Source organism: Lutra lutra, chromosome 14 (genome assembly GCF_902655055.1).
Source record: "Lutra lutra chromosome 14, mLutLut1.2, whole genome shotgun sequence".
Classification (NCBI taxonomy): domain Eukaryota; kingdom Metazoa; phylum Chordata; class Mammalia; order Carnivora; family Mustelidae; genus Lutra; species Lutra lutra.
Window position 1 is genome coordinate 81,966,392 of NC_062291.1, and position 25,324 is coordinate 81,991,715.

The window sequence follows — 25,324 nt, forward strand, 5'->3', positions numbered from 1 at the left end:
TGCCTAGTTGTTAATCTGTACCCCCACATATGCTTCATCTCTACATATGTAAACACCTCCCTTTGCCATTTGGTTTAAGTCCCCATGATGCTGTTCCACTGACAGTATCTCTCTATATCATTGAAGAACAAGGATATTCTCTTACCTAACCGAGTCCTTATTACCACATCTGAGAAAATCAGCAAGGACTCTGTTATCCAGGATACAGTCCCTATCACATCTTCTAGTTATCTCAGAAATGTTCTTTGTGTAGACAGTTTTCCCTGCTATTTGAAAGTAGAGCATTCCCGGGAATCCTTTTGTGAGCTGAAATGGAGTAAAGCAAAGTGCAGTTACCATCTTGTAGAAGTGAAAATCCTCATTGGGTTTCTTTTTGGCTAGCAAAAACAGGTGCTAAGATAGGTCTTTAGTAAAGGTGAAGGGGTACGAAGCAATCTTTCAGATAGAGGGGGATCCTGTGTGTGTGTGTGTGTGTGTGTGTGTGTGTGTGTGTATTTTTTACCCAGCATCCAACCAAGTATATGACTGGTCTTGACTTAGAGTGTTTTCTTGGTTCTGTATATACATTACCTCTGTTATCATAAATGAAAAAAATTGAGGCTGAAAGAAGCTAAGCTAATTAAAATGTGTTCTTTTTTCTTTTTACACTTAATTGAATGCTCACACAATAATGATAATAATGGCCTTACTCCAAAAAAACTCTGCGTCCCTAGTGCCTCTGTGTAATTTTTCAGCACTTGTGAATTTTTTTGTCAGTATTGAGGGGTTATGTGAAGTCCATTAGAACATAAACTCCATGAGAATAGAGATTTTGTTGTGTTTCATTTTGGAAGATCTGGTGCCTCCAATAGCCTGACCCAGAGTAAGTACATACTATCAGTAAGTGTAAATGGAAGCAGTATCGTCGCTTTTTTGAGAGCTAAAGTATAGATCAAAGCATAATGTAAGACAGGAAGAATTTGAGGTCACCTTAAAAACATTAAAAAGCTCTCTGGCTGGCAAGCCATGATGGTGACCTGATTGGATGTATAATGCACACAGGTGAACCTCGGAGATACTGTGGGTTCCGTGTCAGACCACTGCAGTAAAGTGATATTGTAGTAAAGTGAGCCAAAGGAAACTTTGGCTTCCCAGTGCATATGAAAGTGTAGTCCGTAGTCAAGTGTGCAATAACATGAAGTCTTAAAAAACTATACCTTAATTTTAAAAATAGTTGATTGGTAGGAGACCCTAACCATCATCTGAGCTTTCAGTGAGTCATAATCTTTTTGCTGGTGGAGGGTCTTGCCTCAACATTGATGACTGCTGGCTGATCAGGGGAGGGTGGCCGTTTCTTAAAATAAGATGGCAGCAAAGTTTGCTGCATCAGTTGACTCTTCACAGATGATTTCTCTGTAGCATGTCATGCTGTTTGATGCATTTTACCCAGTCAGAATTCCTTTCAGCATTGGAGTCTGTCCTCTCAAACCCTGCTGCTGCTTCACCAGCCAAGTTTATGTGACCGTCTCAAGCCTTTGTTGGCATTTCATCAGCCTTCACAGCATCTCCACCAGGATTAGAGTCCATTGCAAAAAACCACTCTCTGCTCGTCCATCCCAAGCAAGTCCTCATCTGTTCAAGTTCTGTCATGAGGTCACAGCGCTTCAATCCCATCTCGATGCCCTGCTTCTCATTCTGGCTCTGTTGTTATTCCCACCACAGCTGTGGTGACTTCTTCCACTCAGGTCTTGAACACCTCCAAGTCATCTGTGAGGGTTAGAATCAACTTTTTCCAGACGCCTGTAGATGTTTTTTTGACTTCTTTCCATGAATCATAAATGTTCTTAGTTGCATCCAGAATGGTGAATCCTTTCCAGAAGTTTTTCCGTTTCTTTGCCCATATCCCTGTGTGGAATCCGTGTGTATGGCAGCTAGCTATGGGCTTACTTGGAATAATGACCTGAAGGGTGAAATTACTCCTTGATCATGGGCTGCAGAATGAATGTTGTGTTAGCAGGCATGAAAACAGTCTGGCTCTCTGTCTCCATCTTGGGTGATCAGGTGAACTGTCAGTGCTGTCTGTCATATGTCTGTCTGTCCATTATGCCTTATGACTGCCAGTCATAATTTGAAAGGAGTTTTTTTACCTGAGGGGTAAGCATTAGGCATTTAAAATATTTAGCAAATTACATATATATAAATATATAAAATATTTAGCAAATTATACTCAAAATGGATGTGCTGTCATCCAGGCTTTGTTGTTCTTGTATAGAGCGGAGTGTATTTAGCATTTTTAAGGGTCCTAGGATTTTTGGAATGGTCAGTGAGCCCTGGCTTCAACTTAAAGTCACCAGCTGCATGAGCCCCTTAATAAGGGAGTCAGATTGTCCTTTGAAGCCTGGCACTGACTTCTCCTCTCTGGCTGTGGACAGTTCCAGATGGCATCATCTTCCAGTAGAAGACTCTTTCACCTACATTGAAAATTTGTTGTTCAGTGTAGCTACCTGCCTTCATGATCTCCAGCTAGATCTTCTGGAAAGCCTGCCGCGGCTCTGTGTCACTTGCTGATGGGCCTTGCGCTTCAGCGTCTGGAGACCGCGTCGTAAACCTCACAAGCCGGCTTCTGCAGTTTCAGATTTCTCTTTGATAGTTTCCTCGTTTCTCTGAGCCGTCACAGAATTGAGAAGTAGGGCCTTGGTCTGGAAGTGGTTTTGATCCTCCACTTGTGAACACATGGGCTATTTCTAGTCTATTGTTTATACAGTGGCCAGACAGTAACATGGAAAATGTAGTGTCTTTGATTGTATCCAGTATTTCGGGTGATTTTGAATGTTTGGGTTGTTGTTGTTTTGTTTTTGTTTTTGTTTTTGAACTTGTAAACCAATAGTAGACATTTGAAATTGATCTCATCATTAGTGTTTTGGTTGAAAACTTGGTGGGTGGTGAATGAAATTGTGTGTGAGAATGTGTTAAATGATGTCTGCTAGCAGAAGGTAGGTATTTTTAATTTGAAAATTTAGTGCAAACTGGGTAAAATTAATACAATTGCTGATCTCCTTACACGAATTGCTTAAAGACTACATTAAATAAATGATTAGAACATTTATAGAAGGCTTATTTTTTACTGTCTTACTTTTTCAGGTTTTACACACGTTGGAAAGATTGGGAATCATGGTATTCTCAGAGCTTTGGTTTACATTTTTCCTTGAGAGAGGAACAGTGGCAAGAAGACTGGGCATTTATACTCTCTCTTGCTAGTCAGGTAAGAATGTTTTGAGACATGTTGCTTCTGTGAAAACAGTAGGCTACATGCTCTGAACCCCTGGATTTACATGCGTGAACTATGTTGGAGGCATTGGGGTGTGCATGAAAGAGCATCAGGTGATGCATCAGGTGACTTTGGTTCTGGCCGTGACTGCTGTCTGTCGACTATATGACCAGAGGCAAATCTGCACCACAGGACAGAGGCAGTAACATGTTTCTTACATTAAGTGATTAGAAATTGTCAGAATGAAAGTTGCACTGTGATGATTCCAAGCGCTTACATACTTTTTTCAGATTGTTCTTCATTTATATTGTCCTCTTAGCAAAGTGGCTTTATGCCTGTTTATCTACCTACCGGTTAGCTCCTATTTTGTGTCCGAGAGGGCACTGAACCGAGATCGCCGAGCTGGTGGTGGGCACTGGTGCTCTGCTTTCGGGTCTGGAGGGTGAAGTGGTGATGTGTGAGGCTCTCTGTCCATGTGACGTGTGCTAAGGGGAAGGTGCCATGGCCGGCAGGTGGAAGGATTTCTTTAAAATTAACCTGGGAATGAACTTTTAGAAAAATGAATCGTGTAGGGTTGTTCCTTTTAGACTCTAGCTTTCCTACTAGTTTTATTCCGTGAAGCATGGTCAGTATACTGAGCTGTAACGTTCAAATATACACACAACAAACCATCCCTGTTCTTCGCGGAAAGCACCATTATTTACTCGAAGCCTGTGAGTGAAGTACCTTCTGTCACAGTGGCTGTTTTACACCTGCGACACGTATGTCCTAAAAATGGGTTGTCACAGTCATCATAGAGGGGTGATAGACCTGTTCAGTATTCTTGCTGTTTATGTTTGTAAGAAATAACAGCTCCTCTTTTTACTAGGGTCATGCTCTAACAGGTGACTTAACAAGGAGGCTATGGAGTGACTCCAGTGTCCCTTGCTATCTGAATCTCTTGTTCCTGGGATCACTGTTTAACCAAATCCATTGGGTTCTTGAGATAGGATAGCGAACGAGCTTGTGTGCATGGAACTTGCAGATCTCTTTTATTGTTGCATTGGATGTTGCCGTTAAAGACACGTACTCTTCTTTAGCCCGACAGTGTCACTGCTAATAAAGGCATCGGTCTAGTGTGCTGAAGGGGAACAGCGTTGTGTTTTGCACAGTCGTTATCCAGGGCAGAAATAAATGTTTGAAAGTGAAATTGCTTTCTTTATTTCATTCCATACAGCCTGGAGCAAGTTTGGAACAGACACACATTTTTGTACTTGCACATATTCTTAGACGACCAATTATAGTTTATGGAGTAAAATATTACAAAAGTTTCCGGGGAGAAACTTTAGGATATACTCGGTTTCAAGGTAAGCCACGTTCAAGAGTATTTTTGAAGTCTCTTGTCACTCACTCCCCATGCGGCTGCATCCTGATAACCCCACGGGGATTTTCTCTCCTCCCTCCAGGTGTTTATTTGCCTTTGTTGTGGGAACAGAGTTTTTGTTGGAAAAGTCCCATCGCTCTAGGCTATACAAGGGGCCACTTCTCTGCTTTGGTTGCCATGGAGAACGATGGCTACGGCAACCGAGGTGCTGGTGCTAACCTGAACACCGATGACGATGTCACCATCACGTTTCTGCCTCTGGTGGACAGTGAGAGGAAGTTACTCCACGTGCACTTTCTTTCTGCCCAGGAGGTGAGAGGCGCGGCAATCCTGTGAACCACCTGAAATAGTCATGCTGCCTGGCCCCGGGCCCGGGCCCAGACCCCGCCGCGGCCTTGCTGCCGCTGTGGCCTTCTCTGCACAGCCAGCCCCACTGCTGTGTCTGGCGCCGGCACTCGGCTTGTCCTGTGGCCACGGTCCGCAAGACCGTGACCCGTACCTTTCCCCGAGTTGCTCTGTAGGTCGTGGGGTGCACACGCAGCAGGGACCGGAAGATGACAGTCCCTGCCCTGAGGCAGGGAGGGGTGCTGAGGAGAAAACTGGAAAGATGGGGGTTGGGGGGGGGCACGGGACTCATGATTGCCGTCGGGCTGTCTGAGGTGGTAACACCTGAAATGAGCCCCGCAGGAGAAGAGAGTCTAGCAGAATGTGGGGGAAGAGAGCTGGAGGGAGAGGGTACCGCGGGGTCTCCGTGTGGTTTGTGGGGAAAAGGGGTTGAGGGGCTCAGGGATGGCAGAGGGCTTACCAGCAGCCTTTTAAAGCTTGGCTTAGACGTTGGGCAAGCTGGGAATCCAGTGGCCAGTTTGTCCGGTAGAGGAGCACTGGCTGCTTATTGTGGAGACTCGAGACAAGATGCCTGGAGCAGTGGTGGGGGCAGGGGTGGGGGAGGTATAGACCAGGCAGGGGCAATGAGGCTGTGGAGAAAGAACACTCTCCGAAAACCCGTATTCTTCAAAAATTATTGGGCTTTTATTTAATATACTAGAAATTATAAAACTTCTACCAATAAGACATTAATTAGTAGAACATAACTTTTATAACTTCATTCTGTAAATAGTTTACTGAATAAACTTACCTTGTCGTGTGCTTGAAGCTGAGACTTTTTTCCTAGCCTTTTCTTGGCCAAGATCAGTCGATAAGGTAACATTTGGTTTTTCCTGTTCTTTCAAACAAATTAACCCGTTAGTAGGTGGTTTCTCCCCCCATGAGATTTTCCTGTGCATTTTCCCATAGACATTTTTGTTTAACCATAGGAGACTGGGTTTTATCATAAAATTGTTGAGAGGCTGAAACTGAAAAGTTTGTTGCTTTGACCTTTTCATTAGTAATCCTGTCAGCTATGGTTTCATTAAACTTCCTAGCAGGTCTCTGATCTGTGGTATTATTTCCCCTTTTCTTTACATTCCTCTAAAAGCTAGGTAATGAGGAACAGCAAGAGAAACTGCTCAGGGAGTGGCTGGACTGCTGTGTGACCGAAGGGGGTGTGCTGGTGGCCATGCAGAAGAGTTCTCGGCGGCGGAACCACCCCCTGGTCACGCAGATGGTAGAGAAATGGCTTGACCGCTACCGACAGATCCGGCCTTGTACGTCCCTGTCAGATGGAGAGGAAGATGAAGATGATGAAGATGAATGAAAAAAAAAAATCAAAGAGCAGAAGACCAGGGTATCAGCTCTGTGGTGACCCCAAAGCTGGTGTGGTGCATGCTCCAAGCAGAGCGCAGGGCATGGAAGGAACCAGATCTGGCAGGATCTGCCCAGAAGGGCTTTTCTAATCCACACCCATGGAGATGACGCATCTGCTGTGTGAGGAGACAGAGAACTTTGTTTGGACTACAGTTTGTTTAAAAAAAGAAAAAAAGAAAAGAAAAAAAAAACCCTAATTTTATTAAGACAGAACTTTTTTCCTTTCAAATTGTAAATCTGTCTATAAATGTAACGCATGTGGTTGTGTAAGAAGTTGTGTAGTAGGACAAGTATCAGCATCTTCTTCATATTACTGAGAAGTTTCTTTCCGCACGGGCACCTCCGGATGCACATGGCAGGTGACTCTTTGTTCCTTTGAGATAGTCTTTTTGAAGTAGAACCTGGCCTTCTGCTTCCATCTTAAGAGATCCACTTTACGTTGAGTCTCATTAGAGCTCATTAAAGATTTGGAACCTTTTTGTACAAATTATCCACAGCAAAATATAAAAATAAAAACAAGCTTTTATTTTAACTTAGTTCCTGTCGTGCCCAATAAAATGAAGTCAAATCTTCAAGGAACAAACTGCAAGGAGAGTAGGATTGTGTGAGCGGACTTCACACAGACGTCATTCCCTTGTTTCAGAAAGGGTTTTTGGTTTCTATTATTTCGTCTTTTTTTAAGCTTCTGTACACCCCTTTCCAGTATTTAGGTATTTATTTGTTTGGAAGAGTGCCCTCGAAACGAGGGTGGTTCTCCCAGAGTCCGGGCGGCAGTCTCTCGGTGAGTCGTCACTCCCTGGATCCAAGTTAGGGAAGGGCCTGGGGAACGGGGCCCGTTTGTCACTAGATGAACTGCGGGAGATTTGCGCACTTGATTCGGCTGACGATGTTCTCCTCCCAAATGGCCGTGCAGAGGCTCTTTGGATTCTTGCTTTATCATCAACTCTGCTTTAAGCAAGTAGTGTTAGAAAGGCATGCCTTTGCTCGGGCTAAGTGGGAACAGTTAAGTATAGAATAAAGATTGAAAAATGCAGTAAGGTGGAAATGCATTGTATAATGAATTTCTCAGAGTAGTCTGAGAATTTTTGCATGTTGGTTAATTGTGGCCATTCTTATTTAAAAGTTTAAACTATAATCTTAGATAGAAATCTTTTTATAAAAAGTATTATTTGACCACTTCAGGTATATGTTCAATACTGGGTAAAAATTTCAGACCTCTCTCAGGAACACACAAAAGACTTAGTGTCCTGATAAGCACTTTGTAGATTCTTGATGTGGCAAGGAGTTTGGAAAGCGGCCCCGTGCGCGCACACATGCATGCAGTTTCTTCCCTTTGATGAAAAGGCTGTGAAAAACCTTTAAATATTTGCTTCTTGTTTTCTTCTAAGTTCTGTTTAGATGGTGTTTTAAATGTGCACAACCTCTGACTTGATGCTGGAAAACTAAAGATAGAAAAACACCCATGAGACGTCCTGTCTTTAGTTCCTTCTCCCCTCTCAGAACAGTGCAGAGGGATTCCCAGGATGAAAGGATCACTTGCGCTGTATGCTAAAACTTGGCAGGAAACATTTCTTGATTCCATATAAATGAGTTTTGGCGGAAGAATGGTAAATGTTACTGTTCTAAGTGGCTAGGTTTCCCTACAAATTGACTCTGGTTGGCTTTCGTTTTGGTCAGTAATTAAGTTTTTAGAAGGCTATCGTTTTAAGCATAGCATCTCTATAAATTTTTCTCCATACATAGGAAGAATTTTTTAGTGGGCACAGATCCTATTCTAGTTGCTGTTAAGCAAAACTACCCTCCCAATTGAAGAAGCCAAAGAGAAATGTTTGAGAAAAGCATCTAGTCACTATGGCCTACACTGCAGTCAATGCTGTCCAGAAAGCATAGGCTCCGTAGTTAGCCTGTGTGTGGTGGTCTGCTGAGTGGTGTTTCCCCCAGGTGCCTCTTTATTTATTTATTTATGATCAGTGAGCCTGACCACACCTAGTTTAACGGGTACAGCATTCTTCCCTGTGGGAAAGGTAGAGCATTACATTTCCTAGGCTCCAGACAGGGATGGGGCTCTAAATGGTTTTCATAGCAGATTGGCTGCTAATGGCCAAAATGTTGGTGAATCAATGCTATGTTAAGCTCTTGAACTATTAAACAGCCATAATTGTTGTCCCGAGATAGAGTACACAGTCCTTTTCTCCAAGATGAGGTCTTGGTTGACTCTGGACAGTAATACCTTACCTGTATGGATTTAACTTTATGGTTCTTTTTTAGGGAGAATACAGTGTGCTGTTTTCTGTTCAAATTAAACAAAACCTAGGTGTACCATGGATTTGAACTGGCCTTTTTTGTTTTTGATTCTAGGCTCACCGTGTTCCAGACTTCATCCGTGTTAGGGGAACACTGCTTTCTTTAGGCAGTTGGGGAATCTCTTTTCTGTACATTTGTTGTCATGCCCTCATTGAGAACATCCTGCTTATGACAAGGATGTTCCGCTCCCGTTCCGTTTCCTGGAGTGATGGGTCAATCAGTGACCATGTGCTCTGTCTCTATCCACAGGAGGTTGTTTTAATGTAGTTTTTCTGGGAGGGTTGGGATGGGACCACCACCTTCAAATGAGTGAGGAGGTTGATGTTTGAAGACCCCATCACAGCCCCTGCCCTCTCCTTTCTTCATGGGAAGGGGTAGGGAGAAAGGAGTGATAGGGAGTTGGGTACCTGGCATTGGACCTGATGGATGGCTTGATAACTTGCAGATACCACTAGTATGAAGGAGTTTAATGCTATTCATGAAGGACAATCCTTTACATCAACTTAAAGTTCTTAACATGGAAATGGCTGATGTTAATTTTTTTTGCAACATTTCTTTGTAAATATCATTTAAAAGAATTTTGAGATTCACTTCCCTTCCTGCATTAATGCTTGAGGCAGGTAATTTTGCTTTTGGGTAAATTAAAATCAAAACTCTCTAACTTGACCAATTTTGTTTCTTGGATCGACATAGTTCCAACCTACTCTTTCATCTTGAGGGTGTCACGATTTGATGATGATGGACTTAGTGTGCGGTTTCTCCTTTAAGCTATCACAGGTAATCAGTCAATCACCTGTGTTCCCGAATCTGGTTATAGAATGGGCAGATGGGAAAGTGTTCATATTTGAACCCAGAAGGAACATGAGTTGAAAACTGGCTAATAGAGAATATAGTTGCCTTTAAAACATCTCCTGTAGAGAATTTTTACCGGGTGAGATGTACTTGAATTTCAGAACTTTACAAATTTTTATTACTTTTTATTGAAAACTGCACTGAACGCTAAATGTCCACCTTACAATAAACAGACACAGTAGCGGTAACTCACACTAAAACAAAACACTTCCGATAGCCATTATTTTTCTGTTTGGGACAGTTTTAAAGGATTTTTTTTTTTTTGTCACAAAAACAGGAATGTACCTATACAAAGGCTCAAAATAGGCCATCTTTTAAACAAAAAGGCGATGATTCACAAAAGACTATGAATATAACATGTAACTAGTTGATACAAATCTAATAGGATTTGTTAAAATCAGTCACATCTAGTAACACACCTGAAGTGTTCTTGTATAAAATATCACGTGAAGAAAAGAAGATTTATCAATGTCTAAAAAAGTGGGTTTGTTCATAGACAATCTGACAAGTTGCCATAAAAAGTGTTTCCTGAGACATAAGGAAATGCAACATTCTTCTTGAACTCTTCCAGCTCAAGACTTTCCACTCAATAAAATAGCTGAGGATCTGAAACTGAGAAAATATATTTGAGTACAAACAGCTTGTGAAACTTAATACTTTTTTCTTTTCTTTTTTTTTCCTTTTTTTGCATCGTCAAGAGGGTGTTACTGAATTCACAACCAACTCGCCCGCTCAGTATGCAGTTCAGATGGGAGAGAGACTTCTGTACAGGAGCTTGTACGCTCGCGGCGGTCTAACGGGCACAGTTTTCTCCCCCTTCTCGGAAGTAATTTAAGCTTCCTCTCAGCAAAAGAGGTCACCAGCCCCCATGGACTGAAGGGACTAGAGTCACAGGAGGGGGATTTCCTCTTAGTATTTTTTTATTTTGACGTTTGGAACTCCTGATGCAACATCTAGACCAAGGTGTTCGGGACCTGCTGTGCCCAAGGGGCTGATAAAGGAAAAGGATCTATTTATTCTTTGCGATTGGATGCACACATGAAGAACGTAACACACAATAACAGAAGTTGGTCGTTAATAAATCACGTCCTAGTCTTTCAGCGCTTGCGTCAGCAGACGGCAGCTCCAGCCTCCCCACACCTCGGCTTCTTGCTCTCCTAACACTGCGGCGCCAATGATGCATACGTCCGGAATCCGTTATAAAGACGGTCACAGTCCTTTCCTTAGTTCATCCATTTTTCACTGTCTCTTGGTCCCAGGTTTTCTGAATGATGACCGTGCGTCATTCTCTGCTATTGCTCATTGGGGTGCTCTCTATTGTCCCCGTGTTTTGTAGGCTGGTTGGGAGAGGGAGCTTGGGAAGGGTGTGCCACTGTGGGGAGGTTGTGAGTCACCGGGATGCCACCGGGGATGATGCCCTCCATGGCTGCAGGAAGTCCGCCCGGGGCCACCCCGACGATGCCTGGCGGGTATCTGAGGAGCACACAGAGAAAGGGCCAGTTAGGTCGGGAGCAGGGAGGAGCTGAGCTCTTGGCTCTGCCTACTTTTTTGGAAAAAAAAAAAAAAAAAAAAAAAATTAGTTTTTGTCACTTTACCGGCAAAGTAAGGAGAAATCTACATGAAAAACAAAACGATGATCCTTAGTTCAACAAAATCTATAGTCCCATCAAAACACTGCCACAGACTTTCGCTTTTCACACAATGGGAATAGCCTGTGTTAATTCTGTCCATAGACCCTGTATTGCATTTGGGAAATGTCTGGTACAAAAACACACTTCCCAAGTTGTCTGACTGCCTTAGCACTCATTAATTATGTCGACACTTCTCATGATTTCCTGACAGGCAGGATGAATACTCTGACACAAAATGGGGCTCCCTAGGCGACCTAGCCGCGTGGTCTCGTGACCAGAGATGTGAAATGGGACGCAGCAGCAGGGGAAGAGGGGAGCCAGCGCAGACTCCTCTTCCATCGCGGGCACACAAGCTGCTGTGTGTGCAAGGACACGAGGCATTAAGCCACCCACAGAGCATGTGGTTCTTAACACACATTCGAGTCGGTGTACTGAAACATTCCTAGGATAAAACAGACGTAGGAGGCAGGTGCTTTAGAATTAAAAGACTGATTCTCAACATTCTCAAATCCTTGACCCATGGCTTCCAAACCTACAGCCTCACACAGCCGCTCACTGGCTGGTCAGAAATCAAGGACCCTCTGCGACTTGGGGGAGCTACAGGCCTTCAAGCATACGTTGTATTCCAAGGGGTCGGGGAGTCTCGGTCTGTCCAAAGGAAGAATTAAGATGTGGCCTTTAAAGGACAGGCTGCCAACAATCAGGAACATGACCCTGGGACAGAGGCAGGTTCAAGCAATGATACGGGTGGGACATTAACAGAACATGGCAAACTGAAATGCAGAAAAAGCCACGAGACCCAGGAGGAAAACTGTGTCACTTCCTCAGAGTCTGAGCCTTCACCTATAGGTCCTCCCTACACTAGTCACACTTCCCCGGCCCCCATGGTTAGAGCAGCGGTTCACAGCGGGGATGTGAGGCAGCAGCTGGAGCCATCTTCGGCTATCAGGGCTGGGAGTGCTGGTGGAGGCCAGGGCCGCCAAGACGCATCGCACAGGGCCACGGCCGGGCCCCAGGGGAGAAAGCTCCAGCCCGGTAAGTGAATACTGCCTGGGAACGGGCAACTGTGGGCCACAGTAAGCAAGACGGAAGTTTCCTTCTGGAACTCAAGGCTGCAGCTCTTTTATAAAAGCAGAACACTGATTTCCCTGTGAGCCCAGCCACGGTGCGGGGACTGAACCATGGGAAACGATCGCCAGTGAAACCCTGCTCCCTTCCAGGGGCTCTGTGGGCTCTGGGCCAGAAGAATTCAAATTAGAAAACAGATTCATCAACAAGCCCTTCCCCCTGAAAATCTTTATGGTACCTTCTCACCCAGACGCCCTCTGCCTTTGAAGTGGCTTGGAATGCACCAGTCCTTCCTCACAGTGTTCAGAACCTGCGGGGGAATGCATGCCCATTCCCACTCCTTTCATAAATAGGAACCCCAATTCTAGGCTGTATCCTGAGAGCGGTGTTTGCGCCACAGAAACAGGGCATTGGAAAAAAGGCAAGGACTGCACAGACTCATGCAGGGAGGTCTCTGCGGTGGTTTCCGCCTCTCTGCCCCACTCTCCCCAGAGTAGGGGGCAAGGGGGCTCCAGCCTAGGTCAGTGCCATTCCGCTCCTCACCTGTATGTGGCGCCGTTGAGCTCTGGATGGATTGCTTGCTGATCTATTACAGACCAGGGAGCTGTTGTGACAAAGAATTCCTTGTTCACACAGTTTCTTAAGCTTTCGGGGATGCGACCTGGAATATGATGATTAAAGTTAACCAGATGTATTTTTTTAAGGTCACAGGGAGAGATCACAGTAGTTGCTGCTGGGGGATCCCCCTATAATGTTTGAACTATGGAAACCCGAGTGTAAAGTCTCCCACTCCAGAATGAGGGCCAGCCCTCTAATTTTCAGAAAAGGTGCAATCGTGGGGCCTGAGCCCTGAGCTCTTCACTCCCGCCCACTCCACCCTCTGGAACAGAAAAGAGCCCCTGCCCCCCATTTTGCATGTTTAACGCTGACTGGTTGAAAAGGAACCCATTTGCTCTGAAGTCGAGTGCAAAGCCTGGATGAACTGGGCCCAGCTCCTTCCATATGTAATCGACTTGATCCCTAAAACCTCCCGTGCCCGTAGCAGCAGGCCTCTGCAACCCCCAGCGCGCCTTATCAGGCCTGGGGCGGCTGAGCCGCAGGGCTCCGGCTCACCTGTGATTGCCCGGCTCACCTGTGATTGCCCGGCGGATCTCGGTGGCGGCCGCCTCCCGCATCTCCAGCGAGGCTTGCTCACTGTACCAAGCTGTGTGGGGCGTACAGATGAGATTCGGTGCGTCTTTCAAGGGACCCTGAGCAAAGCTAGATAAATGCACACAAATAGCAAATGAGAAGAGTGTCGCACCCTACCCCGCTCATCAAGAGAGAGCTCGCGGCCGAGCGGCCTACTGGCCAGTTTGCCTGCACGGAGGGACGGGGGGTAGTACGCTTCCTAAAGGCTGGGAATTTAAGAATGTAGTGATCGAAACTGCTAAAACGAGTGTCAGGATAAAGGCTCCCCGGAGGACTGGCAGGGCCCACGTGTCAGTGGGGTGCACAGTCCCGGGGACAGACGAAGCCCGCTCCGCTCTAGACTCACACATGGTTCTTCCTTTGAGACACTTTCTGATGCCCCCCGGGGACCCTCTGGAGCTTTTACACTCACGCAAAGTACAGCACCGTCCTCAGAACAGAGACCGTCAGACGGTCTCCAGCTTCCTCCCAGGGGGCCCTTGCTCTGGGGACGTGCCCCGCAGTCCCAGTGTGGGGGGCGCTCAGGGCAGCAGCAGGCCCCGGGGTCCTGGCGTGAGGCCGGCAGCCCGGCGCACCCACCTGAAAGGCTCCGATTCGTGCACGTCGAGGGCTGCCCCTCGTATCCTGCCTTCCTTGAGGGCTTGGGCTAAGGCCTTCTCATCCACCAGCCCGCCGCGGGCCGCGTTCACGAGGAACGCCCCTTGCCTCATCTGCGGGACGAAAGGAAGGTCGTCAGATGCCGTCAGATGCCGCCACGCGGGAGGCACCGGCCCAGAGGCTGAAAGACGCCGCCTCAGCCGCCGTGGCCCGAGGGCTCGGGCTGCTCTGGCTGTCGGGTGTGTGTGCGCCGCACGTCGGGGAAGGGGACTGTGGGGTGTTGGTGACAGCTGGCTCGGTTTCTCCGTATCCTCAGAGCGCACCGTAAGGCGGGAAGGCTGGAGTCGGGGCCTGTCACCCGCCTGTTGCTTCTTGGAGGCCAAACCCGCCTGAGACAGGTCCTTGCTGGGTCCTGGGCCAGCCCCTGTCTGTCCCAGCTCCATGTGGCCCTTCCCGTGCTGGGGCCTTGTCTGGCCCCTCATTGATGTCCTGGGGGATGGTCTTTCCTTTTCACGCAGGTGTCCACGGACTACTTCCCACCCCACCCCCTTCTGCTTTGATGGAAGTCTCCAGGGGCTGAGAGTATCTATGTCCAGTTACCTGCTTTATAGTAAAGTCATTGATGAGGTGGTGGTTATGCTCGTTGAGATTACAGTGCAAGGAGACGCAGTCGCTCTGATACAGTAAGTCCTGCAGGGTGTAGACCCTCTGCACGCCCAGGGACCGCTCGACCCCATCCTGCAAGTAGGGGTCATAAAAGATGACGCTGAATCCAAAGGCCTTGGCTCGAACAGCAACCGCCTGCCCCGTGCGACCTGTGTGGAGAGAGAGCAAGCATCCAGGTGAGCGAGTCCACTGTCCTGCCGGCCACCGCTCGGCGCGCCACGTGGGCTCGAGCTGTCCCCACCGGCAGCGGGACCGCCAGCCAGGGGAGCGGCGTGCCTGAAGCCTGGGGACCCGCTCGGCCAGCAGGTCTCCTCGGCCTCCTGGGTGAGCTGTGCAGGGGCCCACTGTCTGCACTGGGGGGCGTGTGTGTTCAGGTTCCCACGATGGACATTTTCAAACGTCAGCACAGCTAGAGAGAATGTTCTGGTGAATGCCACGTGTCCCTCCCCCAGCGCCAGCCAACCCCGTAGTCTCCCACTCAGATTTCGCTCTCCCAGATGTTCCTCGGTCCGCAGCAGCCTTAAGCCAAGCTTCCTTTCCCGAGACAGCGAGGGCAGTGACAGAGAACGGTCGGTTTGCTCATGAAGGCCGGGGTGGGGGCGGGGCTGGGTCAAAACGGAGCCCTGCAGAGGGTCCTGAGCGCAAAGAGGGGCTCACTCTGACGGGGAGCGGTGTCGGCTGGTTCTGACCTGCGGGGGGAGCCTCAGGCCCCCTCAAGCGGGTCAGTAACCCACACAACCTAACAGCCTCCCTAACTCCCAAGTGCTCGTCCTTACAAACACACGGAACCCCATGGAACCCCAGAGCCAGCGCCTCCTGCCTCCCAGAGCTGTTTTCGCCCGAGCGGCCTCCTCCGGGAAGCACACACAATCCGTCTTCGGATGAAAGCACCGCTCAGTGGTGCAGGGGAAGGAGGACGACGCAGGGCAGGTGTCGCTTCCCAAACAGGAAGCCCACGTGAGGGCAACATGGAGGCGGACTGTCCTCCCACTCCTGCTGGGCTCCCGCCGAGCGGCGCAGGCCGGAGGTGGCTCTGCGGGAGGCCGGCCACGGGGGCACCAGAGCCCGCCCTCCTCGGCGTCCGAGCTCGGGCTCAGGGACCGCAGCTGCGCGGCCCAGCCGGGAGGCGGGCAGGGCAGAGGGCGGCGGAGGAACAGCGCCGGCGACCCACACAGCCCCCTGACGGCCCCGAAGTATGGGGCCCGCGGCGCCGCGGCCCCGGCCCACACGAGAGTGCCCGCCCCACTCCCACGGCCTAACGCACTCGGCCTGGAGACGGGGCTCTCCGGCGGGGGCTGCCGGGGCCCCGCGTGGTTTTCCAACCTTTGCTCTTCCTTAGTCCCCAGCCCTCATCTCGCTGGCGTCCCCGTTAGCCAGGAGGTTTCCCTAAGTTTCTCCGACACCAAACGACTTAACTCTGTTACTAACTTGACAAAAACTGAGCCTCGCAGGAGAAGCCAATTGTCTTGGCCTGAAAAAAAAAATGTCTACATGAATCGAGTTGCCCCGACTGGCTGTGCCCGAGCCCCGTCCCCCCACCAGCCCGCGCTAGGGCCATGCTCGGGGCCGGGCCGCCCCCGACTCCGGATCCTGCTGCTGCGGCTTCTCAGCGGACGAAGCCTCCGGCAAGCGACAGCTCTTGGGGGGAGGCACCGGGCAGCCTCCGGCCAGGCCCCTTCCCATCGGAGTCCGGCCTACACCTCTGGAAGGCTCTAGACAGACCCGAAAGGCGGCGAGGCGGCCGCGCCAACAGAGTACACGGGGAGCGGGGCTGAGACGGTGCCGGCCGACAGTCTCGGGTAAACGGGGCTCACACCCCCCGACTGCAAAAGCCGACGAAGGCTCAGCCACGCGGGGTCTCAGAAGGCCGGCGCCGTCCTGAGAACCGTCCTGAGAACCGTCCCCTGGAGCCACGCGCAGAGCAATGGGAGGCCCAGCGGGCGCCAGCAGAGGGCGCTGCGGCCCTCCCACGGCGCCTCCGCCTTTCCTCTGCTGCGGCCCCTCAAGAAAGACAAAGTGAGGACGCCTCCGTAAACCCTGTGCAGGATCGCCTTCGTGAGCGAGGTCACCTGACACCTGGGGTCTTTAACTCACCCTGGGGAGTGAGGTGCACGCGCCCCAAAGAAACCCAGCTCCCATCCCAGGCGCCCTGACCCTTGGTTTTCGGGAACCAGAGCTCTGAACGCAGGGTTGAGTGACAGCCTGGGAAGGACCTGAGACCCACCCCATGTGCTTCTGAATCCTGAGGGGCAGTCCCACAGCTCAAGCCCTTCCTGATGTATAGACTGCGACACTGAGGCAGAAAGGTCAGCGAATTTCCTCCAGGTCATGGAATGGCCGAGCGGGGGGGCTGAGCTAAAGGAGAAAAGCAAGGCCCCCTGTGGGCACTGTGGCCCACTGGAGCCCCTGTGTTGTCAATACCAGGTCATCAGGCTGCTTCCTGTCACAGCTCACCTTGTCCTTGGTGACCCGTGCAAGATGCTCACAGGGCCACCAGCGGACTCCTGGGAAGCCTTTCCCTGCCTCCAACCCGAGCGGGCTTTCTAAGCGGACGGCCGGACCGTGCCACCTTCCGGCTCAGAATCCTTCAGGGACTCCCTGCTGCCACCCTGGCCTGGCATCTGAGGGCCTCCAGGGGCTGGGCCTTGCCCCCGGCCCAGGTCTAGGCTCAGCCACCAGCTCCCCCCCACCCCGGGGCCATCTGCGGGCGCACGGCCCTCACCCGTCGCCCAGCCGGAGACCGCCCTCCGCACCGCCCGCCCCCCACACAGCCCTGAAGACCCAGCTCCCGGGGCCCGGCCAGAGGGGGCTCGGGGCTCGGCAGCGGCACGTACCGAAGCCGATGAGGCCCAGTGTCTCCCCGCGGATGCGCGCCGCTCCCGAGGCCACCTCCCGGATCTGCTCGACGCTCTGGACCCGCGTGCCTTCCCGCAGCGCCTGGTACAGCCACGTGTTCCGCCGGTACAGGTTGAGAATGTGGCAGATGGTGGAGTCCGCCGTCTCCTCCACGGCCGCCGACGGGATGTTGCACACGGCGATGCCTGGAGAGGACAGGGCCAGGCCCCGCGTGAGGACCCCCGGTGGAGGCGGAGCTCCGGGGCACCCCATGCGCCCAGCTGAGGGCCGGGGAGGCGGAGCTGGCCCTTCAGCCGCGGGCAGGTCAGGCTCCGATGCTCAGAGGCCTCCCCAGCCCCCACACCCGTCCCAGCCCTGCCGCAGCCCCCGGCCCTCACTCAGCCCGTCCCACCCGCCCTTTGCTCCTACACCCTGTGCTTCTGGGAAGCGAGCGGTGGGCAGCTGGAAGGGGCGAGCCCAGAGGCCAGAAACCTGCCCGTGTCCGCCGTGGAGTAGCAGGAGCTGAGCCGCAGAGCCCCTCGTGAGAGCCGACCTGACTCCTTCCCGTGGGATGAAATGTTAATACTTGTTTTGAAACAGGGCGAGATGAAGCAGGAACCAGCACCTCCCCCGCAACGTGGGCCCCAGGCCCGGCCAGGACAGACCAGATGCCTGAATCCAGCCCCAGGCCTGGTGGTGGGGCCAGGGCGGACAGGGGAGGGCCCTGCGGCCGAGAGGCTGCTGAAGAATCAGCCCACGGCGCGGGCCGGCAGAGCCAGGCACTGACCTTCCTCGGTAGAGGATGTCTGGGGAAGAATGCAAAGTCTGCCAGACAAGCAGCTTTCTGGGGGACACAGGTATCCAGGCAGCCTGTCAGACCAGCTCAGAAAACCGCCTTTGAATCCCAGGTTTGGGACCCAAGGAACACATGGGACAGGGCCCCCAAGAAGGCAACCCTGCCTTCCTCTTTCTTCTTAAGCCCGCCAGTGGGGACAAGAGCACCTGAGCCACGGTGACTCCACGGAAAGGAAAAGAAGACCACAGGACCCTCTGTGCTGAGCACCCCATTCTAGCAGCTGTGTGACCTCTCCACGAGGGTGGCCCTGAGGTCCAGGGTCTCAGTGATGCCCTGAGGGGGACAGACAGCTCAGAGAGTGAAAACCCGCGTGAGCGTCCCACCTGGTCCCAGCCACCTGCTGGGGGGGGAAACGTGACTGAGATCTAGGCTGCCAGAATTTCCACGAGCTAGAAGTCCGTTCTGCAAATAGCCACAAAGGAGGCTACTGCATAGGAAACAGGCAAGCTTAGAACTTGGACTGCGCCAGAAGCCAGGGTTCATGGAAATCGTTTCCCATTTGTGATGGTTTCGAGTCCTCTGAGGAACCTGAGGTGGTGTGGCCTGAGCCCAGCAAGAGGGTCCTGACAGTGGAGGAGCAGAGTGTGGACCCTTGGCCACTGCCCAGGCAACCACCCGGGCCTGGGACCAGCTGTACCCTGGGAGCCGAGACTGGAGGGAATGTGCCGGAAGAGGGGGTCCCCATGCGGGTCCATGTGACACAGAGCACCGCACCTGCCCACTCCCTGGGGGGTACAGGGGGACACTGCTTAGCCTGCACCCCTGAACGCTGACATGTCGCTCCTTGGCTGCAGAGACCAAAAACTGGAGGAGAGGCTGTGGGCACCAGTAGGGACTGTCCTGCCCCAAGGGCCATGGGCACCTTCCTCTGACACCCCAAAGCCCTGATGATTTCTAAACCATTCTTCAGGCCAGAGCGCCTCCAAAGGCCAAGATGAGAAGCTTCTACCTTCTGTGGGGCAAGGGTCACGGCTGCCTCACCCCAAGGCCCGAGCCCAGTGGCTGAGCCGCTTTTCCCATCAATGGTTTCACTCTTGGCTGTCCCCCTGCTGAAGTGGAAGCCAGATAAAGGAGCCCAAGAGAGGCTCACAAGCTCAGAGGCCTCCAGCAACCTCCCAGCTCCCCCTGCTCCTCAGCCCCCCGCCCCGCTCCCTGGTTCTTGGGGATCCCCTGCAGACAGGCTGGATCCCTCTAACTGCTCCGGGCAGGGGACACAGCTGTTTCCTGAGCTTGCCCCGCTCTCCACTCTGAGCATCCAGTCTGGCCCACTGTCTTCATGCAAAGGCTCCTGTGAGCGCTGAGAAGGAAGCGTCCTTCCAGGAAGGCCACACTGCAGGCCCCAGACACAAGCAGCACTTACAGCCACTGTCCTCATTTGCACAAGGTCTGGGGACAGAGTGCTGTGTGCAGTGCAATTTGGAGACAGGACAGAGGCCCATGTCCCTTCTCCAAATTCCACATGCACCAGGATCAATGGAAACCCCACAGCTGACATCCTTGTCCGCTGTTCCGAACTGCAGGGCCCCTCCACTCGGAGCCCCTTGTCAAGGGCAGCCATGGGGCAGGGGGAGCGGGGCACCTTTGGTTTTAGGGAAATGAGGTCCCCCTCCTGGCCTAGGCGGGCTGCGTGGGGAGCATGTGCAAGTGGAGGGATGGCAAGTTTCGCTCAGGAGACCTTCCATGTCTCCCGGGAAAGAAGTGGCTGCTTCCCGACAAGGGAACTCAACGCGACCACCTCAGCAGAGCCTGGGCGGCGAGGGGTGGACACACGGACGGTGGGGCGGGTGCAGGGAAGCACGTCTGAGGGCCCCCCGCCCCGCTCTGTGGGTTCAACTATATTCTCCGTCGCCGTCTGAACTTGGGATGGCAGCTCTACAAAGAGCACAAAGAACATTTGTTTCCAAACAAAAACATTCTTGTTGGCGCCCGGGAAAGATGGAAAATTTGAGGTAATGCTAGACATGCTTCCGAGGACTCCTGTCACCCAAGTTTTTTTGTTGCAACCAAGCAGGCTCAGGGGCACGCCGAGGTCGGAAGCAAGTGCTGGGCCGACACAGGAAGCCGTCGCTCCCCTCAGGCCCCATAATGAGTCTGGATTCTGATGCCGCCCCTTTTCGCTTTGCTGTAGGGAGGATCTTCCAAGCCCCTTGCCACACAGCCCCCCACTTCCAGGATGGGTCTGTTGGGGAACGACCACCTCTTGCCTCTTCCTTTGGGGTTCACCTATGGGGTGACCCCACTGCCATATCCCAGGCTCAGAGTGCCCGAGCGCCACCATGAAGAAGCACGAGACTCGGCCCCGGCCAGGCTCCCTCTCCCCAGCTCCCACCCCCAATTCAAGTGGGGGAACGAACCACTTGAGGACACGGGGAAACATCACTCAACACCCCCGGCCAGGACCATGGAGGAGGAAGCTGAGAGGGACAGGGCCCACAGGGCCACCGGGGTGTCAGCGCGGCCACAGCTTGTCAGACCGCAGAGGCCTCAGTTCCTAGACATTTGCTAGCGGCCCCTGGACGAGGGTGGAGCACAGGCCCGTGCACGCGGCCGTGGACCCGGCACATCGCAAACGTGACAAGGACAGTGAGAAGAGGAGCTGATGTGGGAGGACCTTGGGCCCTCGCAAGGCGAGCAGGCCAGCCGAGGGCCGCTTGCTGTCCACACTCCATGAACTCTCCTTACACGCAGAGCCCACAGCAGTCCCAGCAGGGGCTGGAACAGGGACAGGGGCCACAAAGAGGGCCGCGGCCCCACCTCTGAGAAACTGCCTGTGGGGGTCCACCTGCTGCCCCTGCTTTTCTGTGGAGACCCTGCCCCGTCTGACAAGGGCTGGGCAGGAGGTGCTGGGCTCTACTTCACCCGCGTCGGTGCCGACCTGGGCAGGTTTCTGGGTGGATGGCTCTATGCCAGGACTCGAGACCTAGGAATGCACGACACCCCACTTCTGAGCCCCGCGCTGTGCGCCCAGCTCTGGCATTTCCGAGTGATGGGTCCCGACCAGTCAGCACTGACCTATGGCCACTCACGGGGTCCCCGCTGCAGGGACAGGCCCCTAGCTCATCTGGCTTCTGTCCTTCCCACGTGAGACAGCCTGGCCCAGCCAGCGCTGGCACCGGGTGGGGTCCTGGGGTCCGGCAGGCACGCTCCCGCCCATGTTTTCGGGGTGGGGGGGCACCCAACAAGGCTCCCTCTGAACAGTTGCTCCCAGCCCCACGCACTCACCGAGCTCGCCGGCGGCCTTGATGTCAACGTTGTCGTAGCCGCTGCCTATCCGCACGATCACTCTCAGGGCCTTGAACTTCTCCAGGTCCTCCCTGGTGAGGGTGATGGTGTGGTACATCATGGCGCCAACAGCTTCATTGAGAACCTGAGACGGGGCGAGCAGAGCAAGGCTGGAGCCCCCCCCCCCGCGCCCCCCCCCTTGCACCCCCCACAGAGGGTGCAGCGTGGGTGTGATCGCTCCCCAGGTGAGTGGCCCGGGGCTGTGCTTTGGGCTCTGCCGGAGACTGTGGGTGACAGCAGAGGGGGAGGGCGGACAGGGAGGTGGCATCTGAGGGTGGGGGTGGGGCCCACCTTCTCGTGGATCTCCTGAGTGGACTGTGCGTCACAGAAGGCCACCGTGGCCAGGTCCTTCAGGATAGGCATCTCCACAGTGCAGTCTCTGCCATCGAGCAGCGCCACCAGGGGGCGGGGGTGCAGGGGGCCGTTCATGATCTGGGGGCGGATACCTGTGAGGATGGGAGGGTGACTGGGTAGGCGGGCACAGTGGCCTGTCCCACACTGGGGGACAGTGCCCCCTGTACCCACATCCATCAGGTCTGCAGGACCTCAGGGCTTCCTCCCTACTCCCTGGGTGGACTAGAAACCCACAAAGCCACCCGGGCTCCCCTGGGCTCACAGACCACAGGCTCCTTTGGAGTCACTGGGGAAGATTCTGGGACAAGCCGAGGAGACCGGGGCGGGGGAACATCTGTCTGCTGGGTCTGCCTGGGCGGATGTCTGAGGGAGACCTGGGTCTCTGTGAGCAATGTCAAGTACAGCGAACAGGAACCACCGTGCAGCTAAGCCCATCGCCACGTGGAACTCGGGCCAAGGACATCTGTTTCCAACACACCTGATCCCAGCATGAGCTGGACCCGCAGGGGCTGCCCCCAACCCCTCCCCACTCCAGCACCTTCCAAACAAACATGAGGGGGTACAAAATGAAACCAGATGGACAGGTCATGGCTCTCGCACCCCATGGGAGTGTTTTCCTCTAGTCCCAATCTGGGACTCACGAGGGATCAGTCCCTCCCAGCCTCTGAGCGGCAACAAAACTACCGCTAACCCAGAGCCTTGGGCCCTGAAGCAGGACATCCAAGTGAAGTTGAGCCCCCACGTCCTCTGTACCAGGTGAGAAAACGGGGGCCCCCCTCCCCCATATCCTCACCAGCCTCTGTCCCCCACGGCAGGTGGGGATTGGGGCACCAAAGCTGTTTGTTGGGGGGCTGGTAAGCCCTCTGCTAGTGTTCTTCTTGGCCTAATTGGCAGGCGGGCTCCACAAGAGGTCAAGGTGGGTGTGTACGAATGAAGGTTTCCCCAAAGACCAAGGGTGTCATCGTGAATCAGGACCCCTGGAGACCGGCTTTTACCCCCAACTCTGCAGAGGGAAGTGAGGGGCAGTAATTCACATGGTGGCCTACAGCCTCTCCTCTCACCCCCAGCCCCTTTAGTAGAATGAGGACCCTGGGGCACAGCGCGGGAAGTGGCCCCTGGAGTACAGCTGAAGGCGGGGGGCAGCTCGTGTCAACTTGATGTGCACACATTGAAGGTCCTACCTCTGCCCTTCCTTTTGGCCAAGAAAAGGGTGAGATTTTGACCAAATCCGACGGGCCCGTCTTCTTCCATCAGGTTCTTTGAGTCCTCCCCACCGCTGCTGCCAAGCCCAGGTCGGACTCCCACGGGACTGGTGGTCTTGGACTAGGGGCCAGACTCACCGGCCTGTCCCGGGCTATTCCTCCCACAAGGTGTAGAACACCCTGACCTGACTCCAAAGGTGCCGGCAAGGGTGTTCATCAGACCGTGTTCACGGAGTTCGTGATCATGGTAAGAAATCCAAGTTGTTAATTAAAAAGGAGCCACAGAGGAAAATGACGGGCAGGCACGAGGCAGGCTTCTAGAGCCATCCAAGACATCTGGAGAGGCTGAGGGGCCTCATCACAGAAATGTCCGTCCGCAGCATCAGTGCATAGATCCTGTTACCTGGGCAACAAGCTCCAGGTTGCCTAGCGATCGCCCCCCTCCCTGGCTTAGGTCGCCTCCTCTTGGGCGAAACGCACCCTTTGCCCTCATTCAGGCCGGGCAGGCAGAATGCAGCTGAGGCTTGTCCGCGAGAGCCAGGGGCTCCCAGATGAAGCCCCGGGCTCAGCTATGGGCTGCAAGCCCTATATGGGAAAGCTGGCAAGGGAGAGGCACACGGGGTTGTGCTGGAGACAGATGCTGAGCGGGGATGGCTGCGTGGGTGGTGGGAGGGGGCAAGACTCCCGTGTGTCCTGCACGAGGTGTAGGGGCGGCACGAAACCCCAGTACAGAGGATGAGAGAAAGCTCAGCCGAGGTTCATTCTATGGACAAAGGGACCGTGCCGTGCTCGCTCCCTCAGTCCCAGGAAGTTCCCGTCTACCTGCACACCAGAGAACCCAGCGAAATTCAAGCCACACCCCACCCAGCACCTGTTGTCGCTACAGTCTCACAGAAGTTGGGGCGGAGATTCCCACAAGAGCCTTGGAAATGCCAGCCAGGGGAAGCTGTAAACAGACTTTCCATCTTGCCTCACGTTAACCGACGCATCTCTCAGTGCTTCTAACAACTGGAGTCATTTTTTGTCTACTAGGATGCAACTGACGTGTTACTGAAGATAACCTTTCAAGGGACTATGGGAAATGGGGGGCCTGGAGGGATTGCCCCATCTCCTCTGCAGCCAGGGGAATCTAGAGAAACCTGGGGAGGAAAGCCAGGGCATGATGGATCTTTAATGAGAATGGACTAAAAACTGAGGTCTGTGCCCAAAAGCTAGAGTAGCAATCACTAGACATGGCTCAAACCCCAAGACTGACATTCAGAAGCCCACTGGGTTACTCTTCTTCCCATTTTACGGCCAGGGAGACAGAGCCAAGCATAACCATGGGCCACACTGAGGAACGACACGAGCCACCTCACACAGTCCCAGGGACCCCACAGAGCCCGAGGAAATATTTGCTGACAAGCTGGGGTTCCTGGTGGCCCCCGGGTCAAAGCGACTACTCCCTTTCTGCAATCTTGTCTTCTATTTCACAACAATTCCAGCTGCCGTTGGACACATCACACACACACACACACACAAACCCTATCAGCACATTCCTTTCAACAACTTGTCCAGCATTAACTCTGCAGGGCGACGCTGGCTCCCCTGGTGTCAATTACTTGCTGGTTTCAGGCTCGCCTCTGCACAAGCAGGGACGCGCTCGCCATCAGGGACCGGTGCCCCAGCTCTAGGCCAGCTCCGACGGCTGTCCCTGGGCCCGGTGTTACCTACAGCTGCAGCTGCACGTGAGACGTGGTGAAATCAGACACATTCAGTGGAAAACACAGATGGCACCAGGCCGTGCTGCTGGAGTTCTGCTGCAAGTGGCTGATGGTCCAGGGCAAAACAAGTCCATGGGCCCCATGGATCCGGAAGGAGGAAAGGGAGGTCCCCAGGGAGGCCACTGGCAGCTCTTCAATCAACCAACCTTAAAGCCACCTTATCTGAACAGCAGGGTTTCCCAGGAGCTGCTCCTCTGCCAAACGACACAGTCTGAGTGGGCTGCAGCTGGCCGAACGGGACAGGCTTCCCTAAGCACAGTGAGTGAGGAACGGGACAGGCTTCCCTAAGCACAGTGAGTGAGGAACGGGACAGGCTTCCCTAAGCACAGTGAGTGAGGAGGAAAATGATCCCCCCCAACGACATGACCCT

At 52.9% G+C, this 25,324-nt stretch overlaps 2 protein-coding genes across 10 annotated transcripts in view; one reads left to right on the forward strand and one right to left on the reverse strand.

Moving 5' to 3' along the window:
* The window catches only part of ZRANB1 (zinc finger RANBP2-type containing 1), a 58,637-nt gene extending 49,958 nt beyond the window's left edge, over window positions 1-8,679 (forward strand). For all 3 annotated transcript variants that reach the window (XM_047703470.1, XM_047703469.1, XM_047703471.1), the window contains exons 7-10: window positions 3,121-3,241; window positions 4,464-4,593; window positions 4,693-4,922; window positions 6,085-8,679. In XM_047703470.1, the coding sequence (XP_047559426.1) occupies window positions 3,121-3,241; window positions 4,464-4,593; window positions 4,693-4,922; window positions 6,085-6,303 (700 nt within the window). In that variant the 3' untranslated portion in view covers window positions 6,304-8,679. The remainder of the gene's footprint in view (window positions 1-3,120; window positions 3,242-4,463; window positions 4,594-4,692; window positions 4,923-6,084) is intronic.
* Window positions 8,680-9,608: 929 nt separating this feature from the next.
* Window positions 9,609-25,324, reverse strand: part of CTBP2 (C-terminal binding protein 2) — a 154,299-nt gene continuing 138,583 nt past the window's right edge. For all 7 annotated transcript variants that reach the window (XM_047703476.1, XM_047703478.1, XM_047703473.1 and 4 more), the window contains 8 exons: window positions 21,927-22,081; window positions 21,576-21,720; window positions 17,497-17,703; window positions 14,597-14,811; window positions 13,979-14,109; window positions 13,341-13,468; window positions 12,752-12,869; window positions 9,609-10,982 (listed from right to left, as the gene is read on the reverse strand). In XM_047703476.1, coding sequence (XP_047559432.1) covers window positions 10,802-10,982; window positions 12,752-12,869; window positions 13,341-13,468; window positions 13,979-14,109; window positions 14,597-14,811; window positions 17,497-17,703; window positions 21,576-21,720; window positions 21,927-22,081 — 1,280 coding nt within the window. In that variant the 3' untranslated portion in view covers window positions 9,609-10,801. The remainder of the gene's footprint in view (window positions 10,983-12,751; window positions 12,870-13,340; window positions 13,469-13,978; window positions 14,110-14,596; window positions 14,812-17,496; window positions 17,704-21,575; window positions 21,721-21,926; window positions 22,082-25,324) is intronic.